An 18,365-nucleotide genomic window follows, 5' to 3' on the forward strand; every position below is an offset into this window, starting at 1 on the left:
GGGGGGGGGGGGGGGGGGGGGGGGGAAGTGTATGTATTAAGAGTTCCCTGGCCTGATGCCAGCAGGCAAAATTATTTTCAGCCTTGTGAGTTCATACATTTTTTTTTTCGTGGTTCAATTATCCGGAGACACCATCAGCCAGAGAGGGAGGATAGGGATGCAGGGAGGTGCGCAGAAGAGTAACGACCGGTCTGAAAGGTGACACAGAGATAACACACTGCCCTAAAAAGCATCATTAGGTGGAATCCCTGCCTCTGCTGACCATCATGCCACCTCTTCTGCTGAAGTCTTAAAGAAACAGCCCGGTCTTAGTTCATCTCAGATTTTTATCCACAAATACTTGACTGTTAACATGAGAAGCAGCCAAGTTCAGAGGAAGCCTTCAGAGCCCGGTTTGAAACACATTTTACTTCAGTATGTTTTTGTTTTTTTGGGGGGTGGGGGGAGTTATGTGTGTGTGAAGCCAGTGAGATAAAGCAGGCTTCAGGATACTTCTGCTGGCTTCATCCTTGTGTATCAGATTCAGCATGCCCCCTAGAGGAAGGAACCAGTGCTTTGTAACAAAATGTTTTCTTAGAGCATATTGCTACTGTACACTGAGTTTATGATTCATCTAATAATAATAATAATAATGAAATAACAATAAACTTTATTTATACAGCACCTTTCAATACAATGTTACAAAGAGCTTTATATGGGGAAATATATATTAAACATCTCAGCACCACAGTTGGATAGACAGGCAAATAAAAGGCCAGATAATGAAATAGAATAAAGGGTTCCACAAAAAAAGATAAATAAGAGTGACAGTATAGAACTTACAATAACACAATAATAAAAGGCTTTTATGTGAAGGTCATTAAAGCGCGTACATTTGCTGTTCTAACCATGTGTTTCCTGGAAAGAAAAAGTCACGCATTTGATATTTAGCTGGAGTAGTTGGCATGAGTGGTGAAAGCTCCCATCACAAAGTTCATCAACAGAAAATCTAAGGAGAGAAACAAGATGTCACAGCACTTGACATCGTTTTTGCACTGAACTCTAGAGAATAAATGTCACTAAGACTACAGAAATGACTATTTAAGATAAGCATTACAGATCTTCAAATATAGTTTCCCAGATTTTTTCCATGTTTCTGTTTAACTTTTTAACTTTCTTAATACCAACTAAATTCAGAAACAGTTTCACAAGTCACAGCTCCTCCAAACTTGCTCTTCTTACCCAGGCCTTTTGAACGCCACCTAGCAGATCACTGGCTGCCTGTGGATGTGTACATTGGAGGGAAGGAGCACGCTGTCATGCACTTGTACTACGCTCGCTTCCTCTGTCACTTCTGTAAGGATCAGGGTCTCGTCGCTCACAGGTGCAGTACTCGATGCTTAATCTGCTTTTTGCTGTGCACATATGTGTGTGTATGTTAATTAAACCCTCTTTCTGTCTTTCAGGGAGCCTTTTCGGAAGCTGCTGGTCCAGGGTCTGATCAAGGGCCAGACTTTCAAACTGGGAGACAGCGGCCAGTACCTAAAGAGAGAAGAAATAGACTTCACAGGTACACACTGCCACAATCTGCAGGGTGACACATCTGTAACAGATGGGAGAGGAGAGGGCTGCCAGATAAAACGGCTTATAAACAAACAAGAAGTCATGAGAACATCTCTTTTTTTTTCTTTTCTTTTTTTTTATGTTGGAGTGTATAGTGACATCAATATGGTCCTCATCCCTTTTGTGCTGCTAAAGCAACTCCTCTCTGCTTTAAAGCTTTTCCCAATTGAATGACAAGTTAAACAGCAACTCTGGACAAAAGTCAAATCACAAGAAATCCTTTGATTCACGCCCAAGGATTTTCAGCTACTCTATATTGCTTGGAGAATAGGAGATCTTGTTGGCTTACAGAGAAAGGAAAGCCTCTTGATCCTGGTCCTATTGACTAGGCTTTACGTATTTTCCTTTCTTCTGTCTTTTTGTAATTGTGATCGAACAGCAGCCAGGAGGAAAGGATAAAAATAGTTTCATTTGTCAGACTAATATGAGGTTTCGCAAGTTCTTATCACAGCTTGGAGATGACTGAATGAGTGTCCGGCTATCTCTGACCTCTGACTCCTAACCCGCCTCTTCCAGCTAAGGAGCCGGTAGCGTGCAGTGGTGGTCGTATAGAGGTGACGTGGGAGAAGATGAGCAAGTCTAAACACAACGGTCTGGACCCCCAAGAGGTGGTGCAGCAGTACGGCGTGGATACAGTTCGACTCTACATCCTTTACGCCGCACCACCTGAACAGGACATCCTCTGGAATGTCAAGAGTAAGACGTGACGCCGCTTTATAATCAAACTAATGCCATAAGTTGTTGTTTAGGATTATGAATTCAGATTGTTTTGTGAGATGAAGCTTTATTAACATGATATGAATTGTTTCCTCAAAGAAACAGGTATCACTGTCAAGTGCAGCAAATCTAATTATGAATGTGAAAATATCCTTTTTCTTCTATGTCTGTGTTTGCTCACCACTTCAGCGGACGCCCTCCCTGGCGTTTTACGGTGGCAGTCTCGGCTCTGGCAGCTGGTGACCAAGCTGAGGGGAGCTCGGCAGCTCGGAGATATCCCTAACCCCTCCTTGCTGAAAAAGAAAGAGCTGGCAGAGACCAAGAAGATCTGGGAGAACAAAAACTACGCTATTCAAGAGGTAGCAACTCCATAGCCTCAGACTGTGATCGTGGATAAATGGCTGAAAATATCTCACGGTGGCATTATGTTAATGGATAGAAATTGCAACAGTCATTGTCAGTAGAGGTCAGTAATGGGCCCATTTTCAAAATCTCAGCTTTTCACAGAAAGGTTAGTGTTCTTCCTTCAGTGAAATTGGTGATTCACCCCCACTGCATCCGGGCTAGTTTGAATTTAATTTCTCTACTGGTGCCAATTATTTGTGGTTGTTGTTTTTAATGTGCAGTATTAATTAATTAACTTCCTTTAGCCTTTTTACACTGCAAGAGATTGTACCGTTAGAAGGCATGGTAAAATACCTTTTCTCAGTTACAAGGTACTGTATGATTGCGTGGTCCAAGGTAATATGCTCATTACACAGCCTTAACAGTACATAGTCCTGAGATCCACCCTTTTCATCCAGTGCTGAACATCCATGGTAACCTGTGAAACCCCAGAGTAAATGGTAAAGGAAAAAGGGGATGAAAATTGATTTTAAATCCACTCTATCTCCTTTCACACTTTATAAATAGCCTCCATTGGCTGCCAGGTTTGATTCTCTCTCTTCACCCCTCAGGGCTGGTGCTTTTAAAGGACCTCAGGCTGTTTGCCATAAGCCCCCAAAGCCGAGGCTGTCCTTTTGATCAGTCCCTCAGAAAAGCCCTGGTGATCAACCTCCTCCTCCTTAAGGCCCTTCTCAAATGGGTTCTTCTTCGAAGAAGGCTTAACAGGAGAATGTTGACATACTGTGTGCATTTAGCTGATACATATGGGGGATAAGGGGGAAGAGGCTCATCTTTTGGGCATGTCATTATTTTCTAATAATTCTTCAGAGGCAAACTCAAAAATATTCCATGACACACTCAATCCATCTGGAAGCATAAACATGTCCAGCAATCAAAACAGAATGCGTAGCCTCATACTTTATCATTTAACTGAATGTGTCACCTGTTGTAGTTTATTTGTTGTTGTTGCTATTTCAGGTGACCTCTCACTTCACAGAGGACTTCCTTTTCAATGCAGCCATTTCTCGCCTGATGGGCCTTACCAACACACTGAGTGTGAGTGTGCCATCCGGTACCTTGAAATAAAGATGCCACATTTATCGTCTGTTACTTTGGAAATCACATCTTTACCACTGTGTGTGTTCAAGGGTGCAACAGCCAGGGTGGTGCAGCACAGTGTAGAGTTTGAGGAAGCTCTGGCTGCACTTACATTGATGACAGCACCCATTGCCCCTCACCTGGCTTCTGAACTTTGGGCAGGTTGGTGACATAATTTTTCGCAAATTTAAAATAAATTATGCACTCAAACACTGAGTGTGAAATGGTTGGCAGGACAGAAAGTTCAGCTATATGCCAAACCTGGGGATGGCATTGAATGTACATGTTAATCTAATTTGTTTTATTTGTTTGTTTTAGATTCTGACTATTAATATGACCACCTCATGCTTATGGTGGATGATAATTTAGACTGACACAGTGACAAAAGCATGTGGTCTGTGGTAAAATTAGGTTATTTCTAATATCTGTGAGAGGAAGTTGCCTCAGATAAACGTAATGTTGACACTGCTGCTCGTCTGAACGCCCAACCGTGATGTAACAACAACCGTTAAGTCAGTGAGATTATTTTTACTCATTTTATTACTGTTATACATCCTGGACAAGCCAAGGCCATAGAACAGTTCACTTGGAAAATACTTGGGTGTCCATCAAATGAAACTGAAAGCAGTGCTGAGAGCTCTTGGCCAAAACAGACGATACAAGGGAAGCGCCTAGCGAGCATTTTTTCTTGCTCCCGCGCTTGCCTGAAAGACATCCCCTTATTGTCAGTGACACACGTACACAAGCTGTCTGCACACAGCTGAGAGAAAAGAGGTTCCAGGAAAAAAACAATGTCCAACTGATAGCTGCAGTCAGGAAAACCTGACAGATGATCACTGGGAGGAAGAGGTGCGTGGGTCTTTAATGAGTGGCTGTGTGCATTTTGTTTGTGCTTACTGCACACATACAAATGAGTAAGGAACATTTGACCTCTGGTACGCTTGGTAACGTTGTACTTGAATTCACTCTTGCGTGTTGTTTGCAATTCACACACAGAGTTCAGGATAGAGGAAGTTCACATCCTTCCCTTGTGCACACTTGCTGGTTAAAATGAGAGTCAGGGGTGGGGTGGTGTGATGTTGTTTGACCCTTCATCAAGATACTTTTTCTCTACAAAAAGGGAAAACAAATTTGGTAAGAAGAAACATAAAAGTCATCCATTTTCACTTAATATTCCCCCCCCCCCTCCCCTTGCCTGTGTTGGTGTAACGGCGGTTTGACAGAACCTTGGCACAAGATACTGTCTCTTCAGTGGGACAGCAGGTATTTTCAATGTTGTTTTCCTGCGTTTCCTCCCGGGTCTCTCCCAGGCCTTTGCCAGGTGAAAAACACCCTTAGCCCCATCCTCCAGCGGAAAGGAGACGTCCTGCAACAGTCCTGGCCCACTGTGGACCCAGAGTACCTGGATGTCCCCGATTTTGTGGAGCTGTCTGTACTGGTAGGATCACACAGACACTGCACACGCATTATTTTGTGTTTGTTTGTTTTTTCTTTCATTGCGTGGAGTTTCACAAAAGTTTTGCCAAAGTTCTTTCAACCAGACATGTTTGTCAAGCTAAAATCAAAGCTCTTACTTTTCTTATTTTTGGTTTTGAATATTCAGGGTTTTTCACATAGCTACAGCCCTTGCTCATTATTTACACATAACTTTATTAAATGTAAATAAATAATTATCAGTAATGAGCATTATAAAGGTATATGCACAAATGTTTGCTCTTGCATCTGCTGCCATTTTCACTCAAACTCTCCACTCCTAAAGCCAAAGTCTTAGGTCCATGATTACATTCATAGTCTATAATTTTCAAGAGAGCCTATGATTACTGTGTGTGTGTGTGTGTGTGTGTGTGTGTGTGTGTCAAGTGGCGTACTTTAAGCTAAATAGACAAGTGGGTGAATAATTAAAAGCCAGCAACAGAACACACCGTGTTATTCCTGACTCATTGTTACACTCTCACTCTCCTTTCTTGTGTCTTTTTTTCTGCCCTTTGAGCTCAGTCACTCAAATAGTGTAAGACCCCGGTTTGGCAGTGTATGTCATCAGGAATTAGAGTGTGTGTGTGTGTGTGTGTGTGTGTGTGTGTGTGTGTGCATGCATACACTTTCAAAGGCATACAGACAATCAGAGAGAATATCCAGCTGTAACTTGGATCAGATCCAAGCATTACACATGCTAACACTGAATATCGACTCAGTTAATAGATAAAAACTGAAACTGCTGTAATCTGACCATTTGCTTTCAAGAAGGTTGTATCCCCAGAGAGAATCCGCTAATCTCCCCCCACCCCCCCCCACACACACACACACACACACACACACACACACACGATGTGTGATGACAGCAAACGTAGTCAGCTGACTAACAGCACCTGTCTTCCTCTGGTTGGATTCTCTCTCTGTACTCTGACAGAAAGACAAGAAACCACAAGAAGGAAATGAAAGAAATGTGGAGTGTGCGGCGTGTGTAGGGTTTTGTATTTCTGTCTTTCTGAGGAACAGTTTCTGTTTCAAACTATCATTGTGAGGACATTTTTGCATTATGAGGCCGGTTCTCACCACTTCAAAGGACAGTTTGAAGGTTAAGACTTGGTTTAAAGGTTAAGGTTAGAATTGGGTTTAGGTTAGGGAATGCATTTTGTCAAAGATAGAAAGACTGATGTGTTTGTGTGTACGACTCATTTTTGTTCTGTCTGGGAGTGAAAGTGGTCATCAGATGATCATTAATGCATTCTTGTTGTCTTCTTGTTCATCTCTCATACATAAAATACATAATTCATACACACACACACACACACACACACACACACACACACACACACACACACACACACACACACACACACACACCATATATTTGAGCTCCTAGTGCTCGATGATGATGATGATGTTGGTTTTACTTCAGACTGAGCTCTCTGTTGTTGGTTCCACAGCCCTGTGGAAGCAACCTCACTCCCTCTGTCCTCTAATCATGTACTTGGGTTTGTCCCAGAAGGGAGGCCAAGGCTGAGTGGCCTCAGTCACACAAACACATGTGTGCGCCATTCATTTTCAACCACTTCCAGAGACATGATCACATTCACCGTGTGCACGCATGCACTTGCTTCTAAACATTACAAGACTTTGTGCCCTTCCCATACCTACCACTAACTATTAGTTTTCAGGGTTTACTGTATATGTGGAAGGAGCGGTAGAGTCTTGTTATTTTGGGACCTTTTATGCCAGGAAGGAAAAGTTTGGGTGCAGCCTGACAGGACAGAACTTCATTCATATTGAAAAAGGGGAATAGTTGAAAGAACAGACTAGTGACTTATCTCATCTTTTTATCTCTTAATTCTTGCCCTCAGATAAATAACAAGGCCTGTGGGACAGTGACCGTGCCACTGCAGGTGTCCAAAGATTCAGAGCGGGTGCAGCAGCTCATCCTGGAGAGCCCGATTGGACAGAAGCATCTCGGCGAGCGCAGCATCAAGAGAGCCATCCTCTCCCCCAGGACCGCCCTTATCAACTTCCTCGTTGACGAGTGATGTTTGGGCGTTTGCCACTTGTTTTGTAACTGCTAGATGGTTGTGAAGTCCTGTCAGTCAGTGAGTCAGCACAGAGAGACGGGGTGGACTTCTTATGTCATAAATTAAAACAAAGCGAGTCAGTTTAAATTAACTGTAATAACTTCACTGTGAATATGTCTAAATATATTTTATTATATATTTTCCTGTTTTTAATAAAAGATTCAAGAAGCAGTGGGTTCCTAGTCTCCTATTAAGCTGCAGAGGGAGACTTAGCCCCTCATTCTTATGTTTTTACAATCACACATGAAGATTCATTGTTCACATTCCCCCTTTCGCCACTTCACACCTCTCCGCTTGCCATACGGCTGTATGCTTGGCATCTTGGCTGAGTCATGCAGTCATGATGTGCCTTATCAGTGTTTGTCTCTACCGCTAATGCTGCTTTTAGCTGCAGGTGTCTTCAGAGCACCATACACGGACCCCTGTTTGGCTTTTGAACGTGACGCTGTGCTCTTTGAATCCTGTCACTTGGAAGACGATGAAGAGGCCAATGAGGTCTGGGATTTTTCTGCTTGTCATCATATCTTGGTTGTCAATTTCTGAACTATTCAACTGCTCAGTGTCTCTGTATCAGCATTGGAATAGCATGACTCAGCCATTAGCAATGTCCAGACAGAGAAGCCAGCAGCACTGAAATGTATCCATCTTTAAAGGCTTGGTGAGTAAGCAGTTATTTGATATGTAGAAGCACTTGCAGTTCCCATGTCGCCTGTAAACAAGACTTTTGCCAGTCGTACCATTTTGCCTGGTATCATTGTATGAATGAACAAGAAGAAATGTGAGACACGTGTCAGTTTTGCAACATTGACTTCTGTTTGAGGAAATGCTTTTATGTTCCGCTTGTGACTTTTTCAATTGAACATGGATACAAAAACACACAGAGCACTCCTTAATGATCTCACTGACCCCCCCACCCATACTTGTGCTCTATCTTTGACCATCAGGTGACAGGAAAAGGCTCACAGGAGAGACAGAATAACAGGAAAGAAACCAGGAATAAGGGGAGGGGGCAAAGGGACTAAACTCTTAGTTATTCTCTGTATTGCTTCAGATTCAGTGAAATTGATCTCAACCAGCTCAAAACGGAAAGTACTACATAAAGATAGATGTTATATGTTATCTTCTGTCAACTCATCTTTGTGTGCCATGTTTTCTTTCACACTTTCAGACTGGCTGTATGAAATGAGAATTCGATTAATTAGGAGGTTGACGTCTTCCTCTTTTTTTTTTTTTTGTTACTGCTGCAGCTCTTTACACACACTCCTTTTCACTCTCCTTGCTAGTTAACACCAGCTGATAAACAGGTCTGAACTTGGCCTGGCCTGAACAATGAGCTGAAGTTGCTGTATCATGGAAAACGGCATCATTGTAGTAATTTTGGATGGGTTGGAAATTCCAGGAAACACTTGCACACTGCTTGATTAAATAGATAAGAGATGGTTATTTCTGACCAGTGTTTTCAGTAAAATGAAGTCTGAGCTGTACTGCATTTGCTCTAATAATTAATTTTGTCACTAACAGCCCCTGGAGCCATTTAACACTTTTCGTCAGCTCTGCAGTTTCCATGACAACTGGGATTATTTAATAGGCAACAGTATTCCACTGTGACTCACTTTCTCTCCAGACCACAGTCTTTGTCTTTCTTACACATGAGATGTACAGCATGGATTGTCTTTGATGAGCTAAAGAAAATCACACCCCCTCCTCTTGAGAACCTCTGCTGGCGAAAGAAACAGGGTGGAGTGCACAGCAGCGCAGTCACCCTCCAGTGCACCAGTTGAGTCCCAGGACTGGGCTGTGTCTTCTCACAGGGGGACGCTGTAATGCCACAGCTCATTATCTCGGAGGCTGGCCTCTAGGCTGGTAATTTGGTCATCCGTGCGAATTTTTTGTGTGAGCTCATTGTACAGGCAGATTTTCCCAAGTCCTTTTTATTGTTTTGAGAATAAAGCTAAAGTCTTGGCATGCATGTGAACACACCACACTTGCCAAATTTATTCATATATTTACTGTACACAACCGCTGGCTGCATGGCTAAGTGAGCTAACTGCATCTACAGTTTGCAGCAGTTTGCGGTTACTTTAGCAACAAGTGAAGCTATCTGTCCCATCAGGAAAAAATATTTTCTCCATGACATATGATCCAGTTTCACCAAAATCAGTGAATAAAGTTGTATTTTGTAAAGTAATCAGTGAGGCCAGGCCTTTGGAAATACTCCACACCTCTAGAATCTATAATTTTCCCCAACTTAATTCTTGTCTCATTTGTGTTCTGATAAACCGTACCATCATTAACTCAGGTTAAAAACAACTCCTTTGATCTCCACTCATTGTTTATTGGCATATAGAGCATGATCCGATGACAGGTGCTCACTCCAGACACCTGGAGACACGATGTGTGAACTGACATACTTGAAGCTGTCCATTGGATCATCCAAGACCCATGTTCATGCCAAGTGCAAACAGGGCCAAACACCCCATAAAACTAATAAGGCTTTGTATGCCTCAAGAAATATTGCCTAAACCCTAAGATCTAGTAGTAAAAATGAATGTGTGGAGTGTCTGAATACTTGGAAGTAAAGTTTGAATCCACATCTTTCTAGTTTTTCCTACTTTAATTAGGCGCTAATGACACAAATGGGCCAATGAACCTAATCGGTGAAACCAAATGATCTCAAATTTTCCAAATCCCCTGCTGTTGTTACCACGTGCATGAATTAACCTCACTAGTCCATTACAAAACATATGAGCAACGTGACACATGCAGTGTTTAATTTTAAATGCCTAAATATAATAGAGACTGCTTTATGACTACTTGCTCAAATGGATGTTGCAGTCATGCACATTATAAATTGCATGTATGTCTCCATTTTTGCTGCAGCAACAACTTTCTGTTGGATGTGTGGTCACTCATTCCCATACTGTCTTAACACCGGTTTGCGAGTGAACGAGGTCTCTGGGGGTTTTAAGAGCTGAGGGTCTGTTTTTGTGAAAATATGTAAGAAAGAAGTAAAGCAATTTAAGCCTATTGCTTGAAGGGAATGCTGTATTATGATGACTGTTTCCCAACCATACAGATGGTCATGCCTTATAAACCTTCTGTTTTAATTACACCGCCAGCAGCTGCCTAGAGGCCCCCTCAGCTTACTGGCTTCAAATTTTTTCACATAAACTGTGTCTGTCAGACAATTTATGCACACTTAGGCTCCATTCAGGACACAAATAATGTGTCCCTATGTGTTTGCTGTGAGATTGAGCCTTTTTTCCTCCATACACATTATGAGTTCATCCTATTGTACCCTAACACTGTCTCAAATATTCCAGCCAGGGTCGACACAAAATGGAGGGGTCACTGTGTGTGTGTGGTGTGTGGGTGTGTGGGTGAGGGGGGGTGATGAGCAGGAATGTGTGACATCACTCAACCAAAACAGAAGGGGCACAGGCACTGTAAATAGCCCCCCTTAACCACAAGAAAAACACACCCATACAGTTACAGTATAGTTATTGTTTACTTCACTACATAGATTGTTTATTAGATGCAGGAAACTTTAAAATGTTGTGTCATAGTGCTACAGATTACTTTGATCTACCCACATGTATCTATCAAAGTGTGTTTTTAAAGCAAGATTAATATGTTAACATTACCAGCGTGGGCCTAAACATACCAAAATAATTACCCATCCCCCGTTGACTTTATTTTTCCTCCTCTTTGCAGTGGAAGAAGTATTCAGATCCTCTACTTCATTATACAACACGGTAAACACTCATTTAAAAGTTCTGCATTTGAAGTTTTGACTATGAAAAGTAAAAGTTCTCAGTGGTGGAGGTGGAGCTAACTTTAAGTCGGCTATTTGTTGTTGGATAAATAGCTTAATATATTATAAGCAGATTAAATGTTTTTTTGGCTATGTAAAATCTTAATAAAGTATGCTAGCTAACTAGCAACTGTAGCTGTCAAGAAGGCTACATGACGTGAAGTAACAGTACAATATTTCCTTCTAAACTGCAGTGGAGTCAAGGAAAAGTAGCCTACCTCAAATTTACTTTTACTCAAATTTATTTAATATGACACTTAATAAATGTTTTTAGTTGTATTCTATCACAGCAAAAACTCCACTCCGTAACGTTACACTTCCAGTTCAGCCTTTTCATTTTATGGAGCAAAAGGAAAACGCTGAAGTGCTTGGGTGACTCAAAATGAAGCGGCTGAGTCAACTAGCTCTCGGTATTTTTAAACCTGACACAGGATGTAAGAGCCAGTTTGGGCTGAACAAGAGGACGAACATCTGCCCCCAGGTTCCGCTATTTTAAGACGAGACATCGCTAGTTACAAGTAAGCTGACGTGACTGATACCAGCGCTGGTTGGTTTCAACTCTGACTTGTGGCTTAATTTGAGCACTGCACCTTTAAAAAACAAACTGTTCCCAGTTTTCATTCCCAACTGACGACCGGTGGCCACGTACGGCTCCGTGCTCCAACGGTTATCTCACGGTCTGGTCGTTAACGGTAGACTACTTTTATCAGCGAACGACATTAGCTATTTGAATTACTTTGAAGTTCTTTTTTCTCGCCGGAGGTGGCGGAGGATAAAGTTTTGAATGAATGTTCCCCGCTGGGAGTGTAAGGCGGGAGGAGGGGGCAGTTTGTGGGGTCGCCTAGGCTATCGGATCTGGGATCGGCTCACATTTATAAACAGACAGACGGCGGCTTGTTCGGGGCAGAGCTGAGCTGAACGGGCGGCCGTTTCACCGAGGAGGACGCGGAGTTTTAAACTTTTAATTGTTGACCTCGGACGATTAAAAGACGAAGGGGGGAGTTTTGGAATAACAGAAAAGTTTCACCGCGGGTCTGGAGCCCTGTCAAGACTACGAGCTGCTGGACTGTAAGCTAAAACTCTGGAAATAACGTTACTCTGTAACTCTAAACATTACAGACTTGTGATTTAGTTAGGCTTTAGCCTTTTAAGATAACAACTTGTAACTTTTCTTTACTGAAGCAGAAACTCAAAGTATCTTCAAAATGGATAAATACGAGGATTTAGGACTCGAGGCGAGTAAATTTATCGAGGACCTAAACATGTATGAAGCATCCAGAGATGGTTTATTTCGCACGAGGAAGGATGCGGGAAATAACCCCGACTTTGAAGAGACAAGAAAAGTTTTTGCCTCCAAAATGACTAAAATACACATGCAGAAACACCAAGAGGAGATGGCAAAAAACAACAATGCCATGAAAATGAATGGGGGCCACAGCAGCACATACTGCACCAAAGACAGACCGCCCATCAATAGTTACAGACAGCCGGGTGAAGCGGCAGCGAAGCCCCCGATAGTCTCTGGCCCTGTGCCGGGCACCACGGCTGGGACTCAGTCCGCACCGTTTGACGGCCAGAAACACACAATCATTCAGTCTGAGCTTCCAGCCGGCAAGGCATATGGCTACGGAAATAATTATGAAAATATGGAGCGCTTAGAGTCACATTCATATCAGCACAGCACCCATACTCCCCCCAGTCCAGGAAACGCGCCTCATAGCACGCCCGCGCATGCTCGTCAACCAGTCAGCCAGCCGGCTCCTTGGGCCCCATCCACGGAGAGCCAGCTCTCCCCATCTTGGTCTGGGTCTGGGAGTTTATCTCAGGAGCAGCCCCAGCGCCAGTCTGTACCTCCCACCGCCACCAGTCTAACATCCCACCAGAATCAGGCTGTCACCCCATCTGTAAACCGGAGTCCACCCTCCTCTGCCGGGCCAGCCAGGGGATGGGCCGGAGAGCCCTCTGGCTCCGCAAAACCGGACCTCATCCCTGCCCTGCCTTTGAGTGCCTTCACAGGAGGAGCTGACTTCCACATTCAGCAGCACTCCACACAGTCTGGAGCCCATTACGCACCACCTTCTCTAACCTCGAGGCCCTCTGCCAGCCACAATGGTACTGTGGCAGCTTCCTTGCTCCCACCGGCACCTTCTGAAACACCTCAACCCAAAGCCCAGGTGACACCTGCTGCCTTGATCCCTGGTAACGTCTCTAAAATCAGCAGCCAGGGTCAAGGTCAGAAGCAAATACCCGGCTGTGGACAGGCCGTCAGTGCTGAAGCTGAAGTCCTGTGCCCCCCTAAGCCTGTCCAACTACTCTGCCAGCCTCTCCTCACGCAGCCCCCTGCACAGGGGCCCTCAACAGCGGAAATAAAATTAGAAGCCCTCACTAAGCGGCTGGAAAAAGAGATGGATGCCCAACCAAAGGCTGACTACTTTGGTAAGACCGTTTAGACTACCCAGCATCAACAAGGGGCTTCTGTCAGTTAGGCTACTGCAGTAAAACCCATATAACGACAGGAAAGTTCAGAACATAAATCGACTTGTTTCCCTTCTGTGTTTCCCTTACCCACAGACACACACATTTGTTGTTTGCATAGCTTAATTAGTAGTGCCACCCAGTTGTCTTATGTCTGTGTTTGGTGGCATTCTTGATTGTCTCTGCTGAGAAAATAGCTGAACTTATTAGGCACACGCCGTGGGAGGCCTCTCCTTTTCTTCTGTGGAATGCAGACAGAATAATTTTCTAATTTGTTTCATGTCTTCTGTTAAATGATTCATTGTCTGCCCTCTTGGCAACTGAAACAAACCCCACTGCAGTAAAAGGTGGGGCCAGAAAGAAGAATGTTGCCCTCTTATTGTGTCCCACAGATTTAATGGATTACTATTGAGACGACATTGATAACAAAACTCATTAGTGAGAATTAAATCACTTCTGTCAGATCTGTACTTCATTAAGTCTGTGACTGTTTTAAAGCTTCTTCCCATGTTGAGGTTGTTTGACTGACAGTGGCGTTCACTGTTTTCTGAATGGTGTAGCTACTGCAGAACTGTGCTTGCACATTTCTCATGACTTTTTTTATGAGCTTGCCATGCATGCTTATGCACGTGATGAACAGGAAAATCAAATGATGACTAACTACACCTGTGACTGTTAGTTCTGGCATGTGGAGGCATAAAACACTATCTTGGAGATCCTTTATTGATTGTTGAGTTAGCCCAGTCTATCCTTGCATTTGTTGGAATTAGATACATTTTTACATACTATGATTACCAATGCATAAAAAAGAGGAGAAAAGATTATAATAAGTACTGACAAGGTCATTGGCTGAGAAACAAAGGTAGGCAGGGCTGTTAAAAAATTTCCATCATCAGCAGAGTACTCAGGTTTCTGTTCCTCATATCACTGCCTGTAACACTTAAGCTGCCCAAGTGGACTGCAGGAGTGCTATCAGGCAATTAGTGCAACATTGGAAAAAAAAAAACATGCTTTGCTGTGAGGTCAGCTGACAGGGGACAGATGCTGTAAATAGGTGAGATATACTGTATGTTGCTGGGAGTGTGTTTGATGCAGAGAGAGCTGGTGCTCGTGGTCGGCAGGCGTTTGGAGCCAAGGCCATTCATGAAAACGGGATGTCCCGCTCGACAGTGAGAGAGAGAGCACGAGGTGGTGGATGTCGTGTTCGAAGCCACAGAGCACCCTCATCGCACACTTGCACACAGTCCGCCCTTGCCTCCTTTGCTGAAGGAATTTCCTGCTGGAATGTCACATTTGTAATCCACAGCCTTTTTCAGCCCTCCTGGTGTGTCGCGTAAGGGAAGATGTTCTGGCGTACGTCAATGTCACGAACAAGGCTCATAAATAGCGAGAGAGAGAGAGAGACATGAATATTACGGATGTGTGGGAGAGGACTGTGTGCAGTCAGAAGTGGAAGTCTAAAAGTAATAGTGTCTTTTTGCGCACACACATTCCCATGTAGCCCACACACAGTTTCTGTATGGAGTTTCCCACTAGGCCATGGCTCATTCTCTGAGTCATGCTTTTATGCTAGAAAAAAACTGTGTAGGTAGGTAATTTTCTTCACAAAGTTTCACCATAGAAGACCTTTATAGTTGTGAAAATTAATATGCTTTTTAAAGTCTCTGCCAGTGCCCTGGCGGTGTTTAATCAATCCAGCCTGAGCGAAGGGTGTGCCTTAACATATTTAATGATATAACGGTATAATATTTAATATGATTTTTAAAAAATTATATTGTTGACTTAGTGATGTAATGCTGTCATACCGTTACACACTGCAACAACAAGCAAGGCAAAAAGCAAAAGTAACATTGCGACCGGCTCCACAGTGGAGAAGTTAGTTCCAAAAAGAGTGACTTTAGAATCACAACAAACCAAGTTAACATGTAAAAAGTGCAAGAAGATTTTAAAGGGGGCCAAACAGCAAACTTATTTCACAACCTCAAGCAGAAGCACCTGGTTGAGTAGGGAGGAGAGCTCAACAGCTATTGTTATTGAGTTCGAATCCAGTAATATTTTTTTAACTATTTTGTCATATCCTCAAAAATATTATCGCAAAAATACCCTGAAATATTGTGATATTATTTTATGGTCATATCTCCCACCTCTAGTCTGAGCTGCGTCCATACACGGGGCTGGGATACATCAGAGTTCCCGGCTGGACGCTGAGTGCTGATTGGGGATAACTGCAGATGGAGGTTCTGGGAAAATGAATTTGGTGCCAAACGGCTGCACCGGGGGAACACTGAGGAATGTCTGAAGGAGGAGAGACAGGAATTTTTTGAAATGAGGTCTTAAGATACAAAGGGGGGCGGAGTCCCACACAAGTTTAGAGGTGCCTGCGGAGCGGTTCAATGGATGAGGAGACAAACAGAGAGATTTAGGGACAGTTTGTGGATGCTCCTTTGGCCCTGGCCACAGGAGCTGGAGAGGATGTGAGATTTATAGAAAAGTTCATCAAGTGGTGGGACATCCCAGTGTCTGCCTCCCTCCCCTCTTCCTCTGACTTTCTCACACACACACACACACACACACACACGTACTAAGTTGAACGTTTAGTGTTGTGTTAAGATGGAGGATTAATTTATCCCATCTGGCTGTTGAGTGGAAAGCTTTGTTTTAACTCTTCCCAGGGATTCTTGGCTTCTGCTCTGGCAGGCATTTGGAGGCTGACGTGTGTGCGTGCGTGTGCGTGCGTGTGTGTGAGTGAGAGATCCTCTCAAGCACTTATATGTATCTGTATGTCTGTGAATATATGGCCTGCGGTATTTGACTGAATCTAATGTGCTTTGTCACTTCTGGTTGTGGTGTGGTAAAAGTAAGACATAAGTAAGACATAAGATGTGTTATAGGAGGAATATAGTAAACATTTTTGTTAGAAATGTTATCTATCAGTGCTCAGTCGTTTTAAAGTTATGCTTAAAAATAAAAGTAGCATACTTATAAATACTCTAAATACTTACTCTACAATCGGCAGACTGCCCAGTACACATCTTCCACTTCCTTTAAGTAGTTAGCTAAAAAGTAGAGGATAAACTTTTGAAATAACTAACCAGAAGCAGTGTGTAAAGAGAGTACATTACTCAAGTCCTGTACTGTACCCCGACTTTGTGATCCAAGATGGCTGCTCTGAGTATCAACAGTAAGTGAAAGCTGTAGTTTATACTGTTTATTTGCACTTCTGTGTACTTGTGTCTCATATAAATTTTCATAAACAGTGCTGTTCAACTGCTGTCTGTGTACGTGTTGCTACAGTGTTTATGCTGTGTTTCAGGCAGCTCGGAACTGGGAAATTTCTGACATCCAACTAGAAAAAGTATGGAACGCCACTTGAAGTCAGATTTCCTACTCGTGAACTCGGAGAAAAAATGTGTACCCCGACTTCATGAGTAGTAATGACGTCACACAACAATGGCAGCTCCCATGGAAGCGCACATAGTAAATGGTAAACCATAAACTAAGGGAAAGTAAAGTATTAAATTAAAATAATACATACTACTATAAAATAGTAAACCTTGTTCTGCATGTAAATTGATGTAGAAATATTCTGTCAATGTTATATTATTTACAGGCCCTGGGTAGCAATAGTGGTCATTTATGGCCTACTTCAGATAAGATGATGACCACCGTTGCATTGGTGTAAGGAACCTGGGGTCTGTTATCTGGCTTAAGTAACCCTAACAATCGCAGTCAGGATAAGCGGTACCACCAAGCTGGTTATCAACTTGGTAACTCAACCCAGGGTTTCCCAATCCAGCCGTGAGCGCGTTCACATAAAAGAGGCAGTGTTGGCAGCAGAGTAGCATATTTTAAAAACGAGCAAACTGTAACTCTACAGAAATGCGACATAGACATCCCAACTAAGTAGCACGGCTGCAGCTGACACATGCAGGGACACAGAAATTCAGTGTGAATGCCTAAATGAACAGGCGTACTCTACAATAATGCGTTGATTTGATATGTTCTTATGAACTGTATGAAAATACCAGCCTTATTCTTTCAGCTCGACTTTGTCAGCGTTTCCACATTAAAAGACTGGCACTGAAGAAGTGGTCGTTCCACCTCACTTCAAAAATGAGATTAATTTATTTAACACACTCAAAAGTGTTCCAAAAATTGTTCTAAATTAACTTCATAAAGTAATGAAATTAAAAATCCATTCATGCCATAAAATGTGCTCAAATAGTGGTTGAGACTGGATCTCAACATTTAGGCTGCTGAAAAGTCACCTCACTTACCTGCACCCACATCGCAAAAGGTGGGGAGGTATGGCTACATGACCAGTCTCTGTATTAGGCCTATAAGAAAACTACTAATGTAAAATAAATAGCCTTTGTTCATATTAAAATTTAGTATTTCAATATCCCTACCAAACTGCTCATAATATTCAGCCTAACATAAGAAAAATGAAACCCATTTATTTTAACGGCTGCGACAGGCTGTGTGAAACGGACTGGGAGCAAATAAAAAATATTAAACACATTTTAAAGCAGTAAGTAGGCTTACTGTAAAAACCTGTAGGCAACAATAGCCTAACGCTTTTAATCAATCTCTGTAGGATGATATCGCTTTAGCCTACAAGAGTTTCCCCGTATCACCGCGGCAAACATAAAGCAGCCTACAAACCAGTCTGTGGGATTTCCTAAAGATGGTGATGTTATTTTCCAAGAGAG

The 18,365-nt window shown here is 42.8% G+C and overlaps 2 protein-coding genes across 2 annotated transcripts in view; both read left to right on the top strand.

Annotated features, from left to right (window-relative positions):
• The window catches only part of lars2 (leucyl-tRNA synthetase 2, mitochondrial), a 37,026-nt gene extending 29,491 nt beyond the window's left edge, over nucleotides 1–7,535 (top strand). Inside the window, exons 14-21 of the mRNA XM_046045369.1 lie at nucleotides 1,226–1,363; nucleotides 1,446–1,549; nucleotides 2,119–2,298; nucleotides 2,509–2,678; nucleotides 3,682–3,759; nucleotides 3,852–3,963; nucleotides 5,112–5,239; nucleotides 7,143–7,535. Coding sequence (XP_045901325.1) covers nucleotides 1,226–1,363; nucleotides 1,446–1,549; nucleotides 2,119–2,298; nucleotides 2,509–2,678; nucleotides 3,682–3,759; nucleotides 3,852–3,963; nucleotides 5,112–5,239; nucleotides 7,143–7,322 — 1,090 coding nt within the window. The 3' untranslated portion in view covers nucleotides 7,323–7,535. The remainder of the gene's footprint in view (nucleotides 1–1,225; nucleotides 1,364–1,445; nucleotides 1,550–2,118; nucleotides 2,299–2,508; nucleotides 2,679–3,681; nucleotides 3,760–3,851; nucleotides 3,964–5,111; nucleotides 5,240–7,142) is intronic.
• Nucleotides 7,536–11,542: 4,007 nt separating this feature from the next.
• Nucleotides 11,543–16,924, top strand: LOC123969031 (LIM domain-containing protein 1-like). The gene has a single exon (XM_046046130.1). It carries the CDS (start codon nucleotides 12,384–12,386, stop codon nucleotides 13,626–13,628), a length of 1,245 nt encoding a protein of 414 aa, XP_045902086.1. The 5' UTR covers nucleotides 11,543–12,383; the 3' UTR covers nucleotides 13,629–16,924.
• Nucleotides 16,925–18,365: the final 1,441 nt, after the last annotated feature.

This window comes from Micropterus dolomieu, linkage group LG03 (genome assembly GCF_021292245.1).
Source record: "Micropterus dolomieu isolate WLL.071019.BEF.003 ecotype Adirondacks linkage group LG03, ASM2129224v1, whole genome shotgun sequence".
In the NCBI taxonomy this organism is placed as follows: domain Eukaryota; kingdom Metazoa; phylum Chordata; class Actinopteri; order Centrarchiformes; family Centrarchidae; genus Micropterus; species Micropterus dolomieu.

Bases quoted from the DNA above. Each gene is read 5' to 3' on its own strand.
- LOC123969031 (XM_046046130.1), top strand. From the start codon at position 12,384: ATGGATAAATACGAGGATTTAGGACTCGAGGCGAGTAAATTTATCGAG.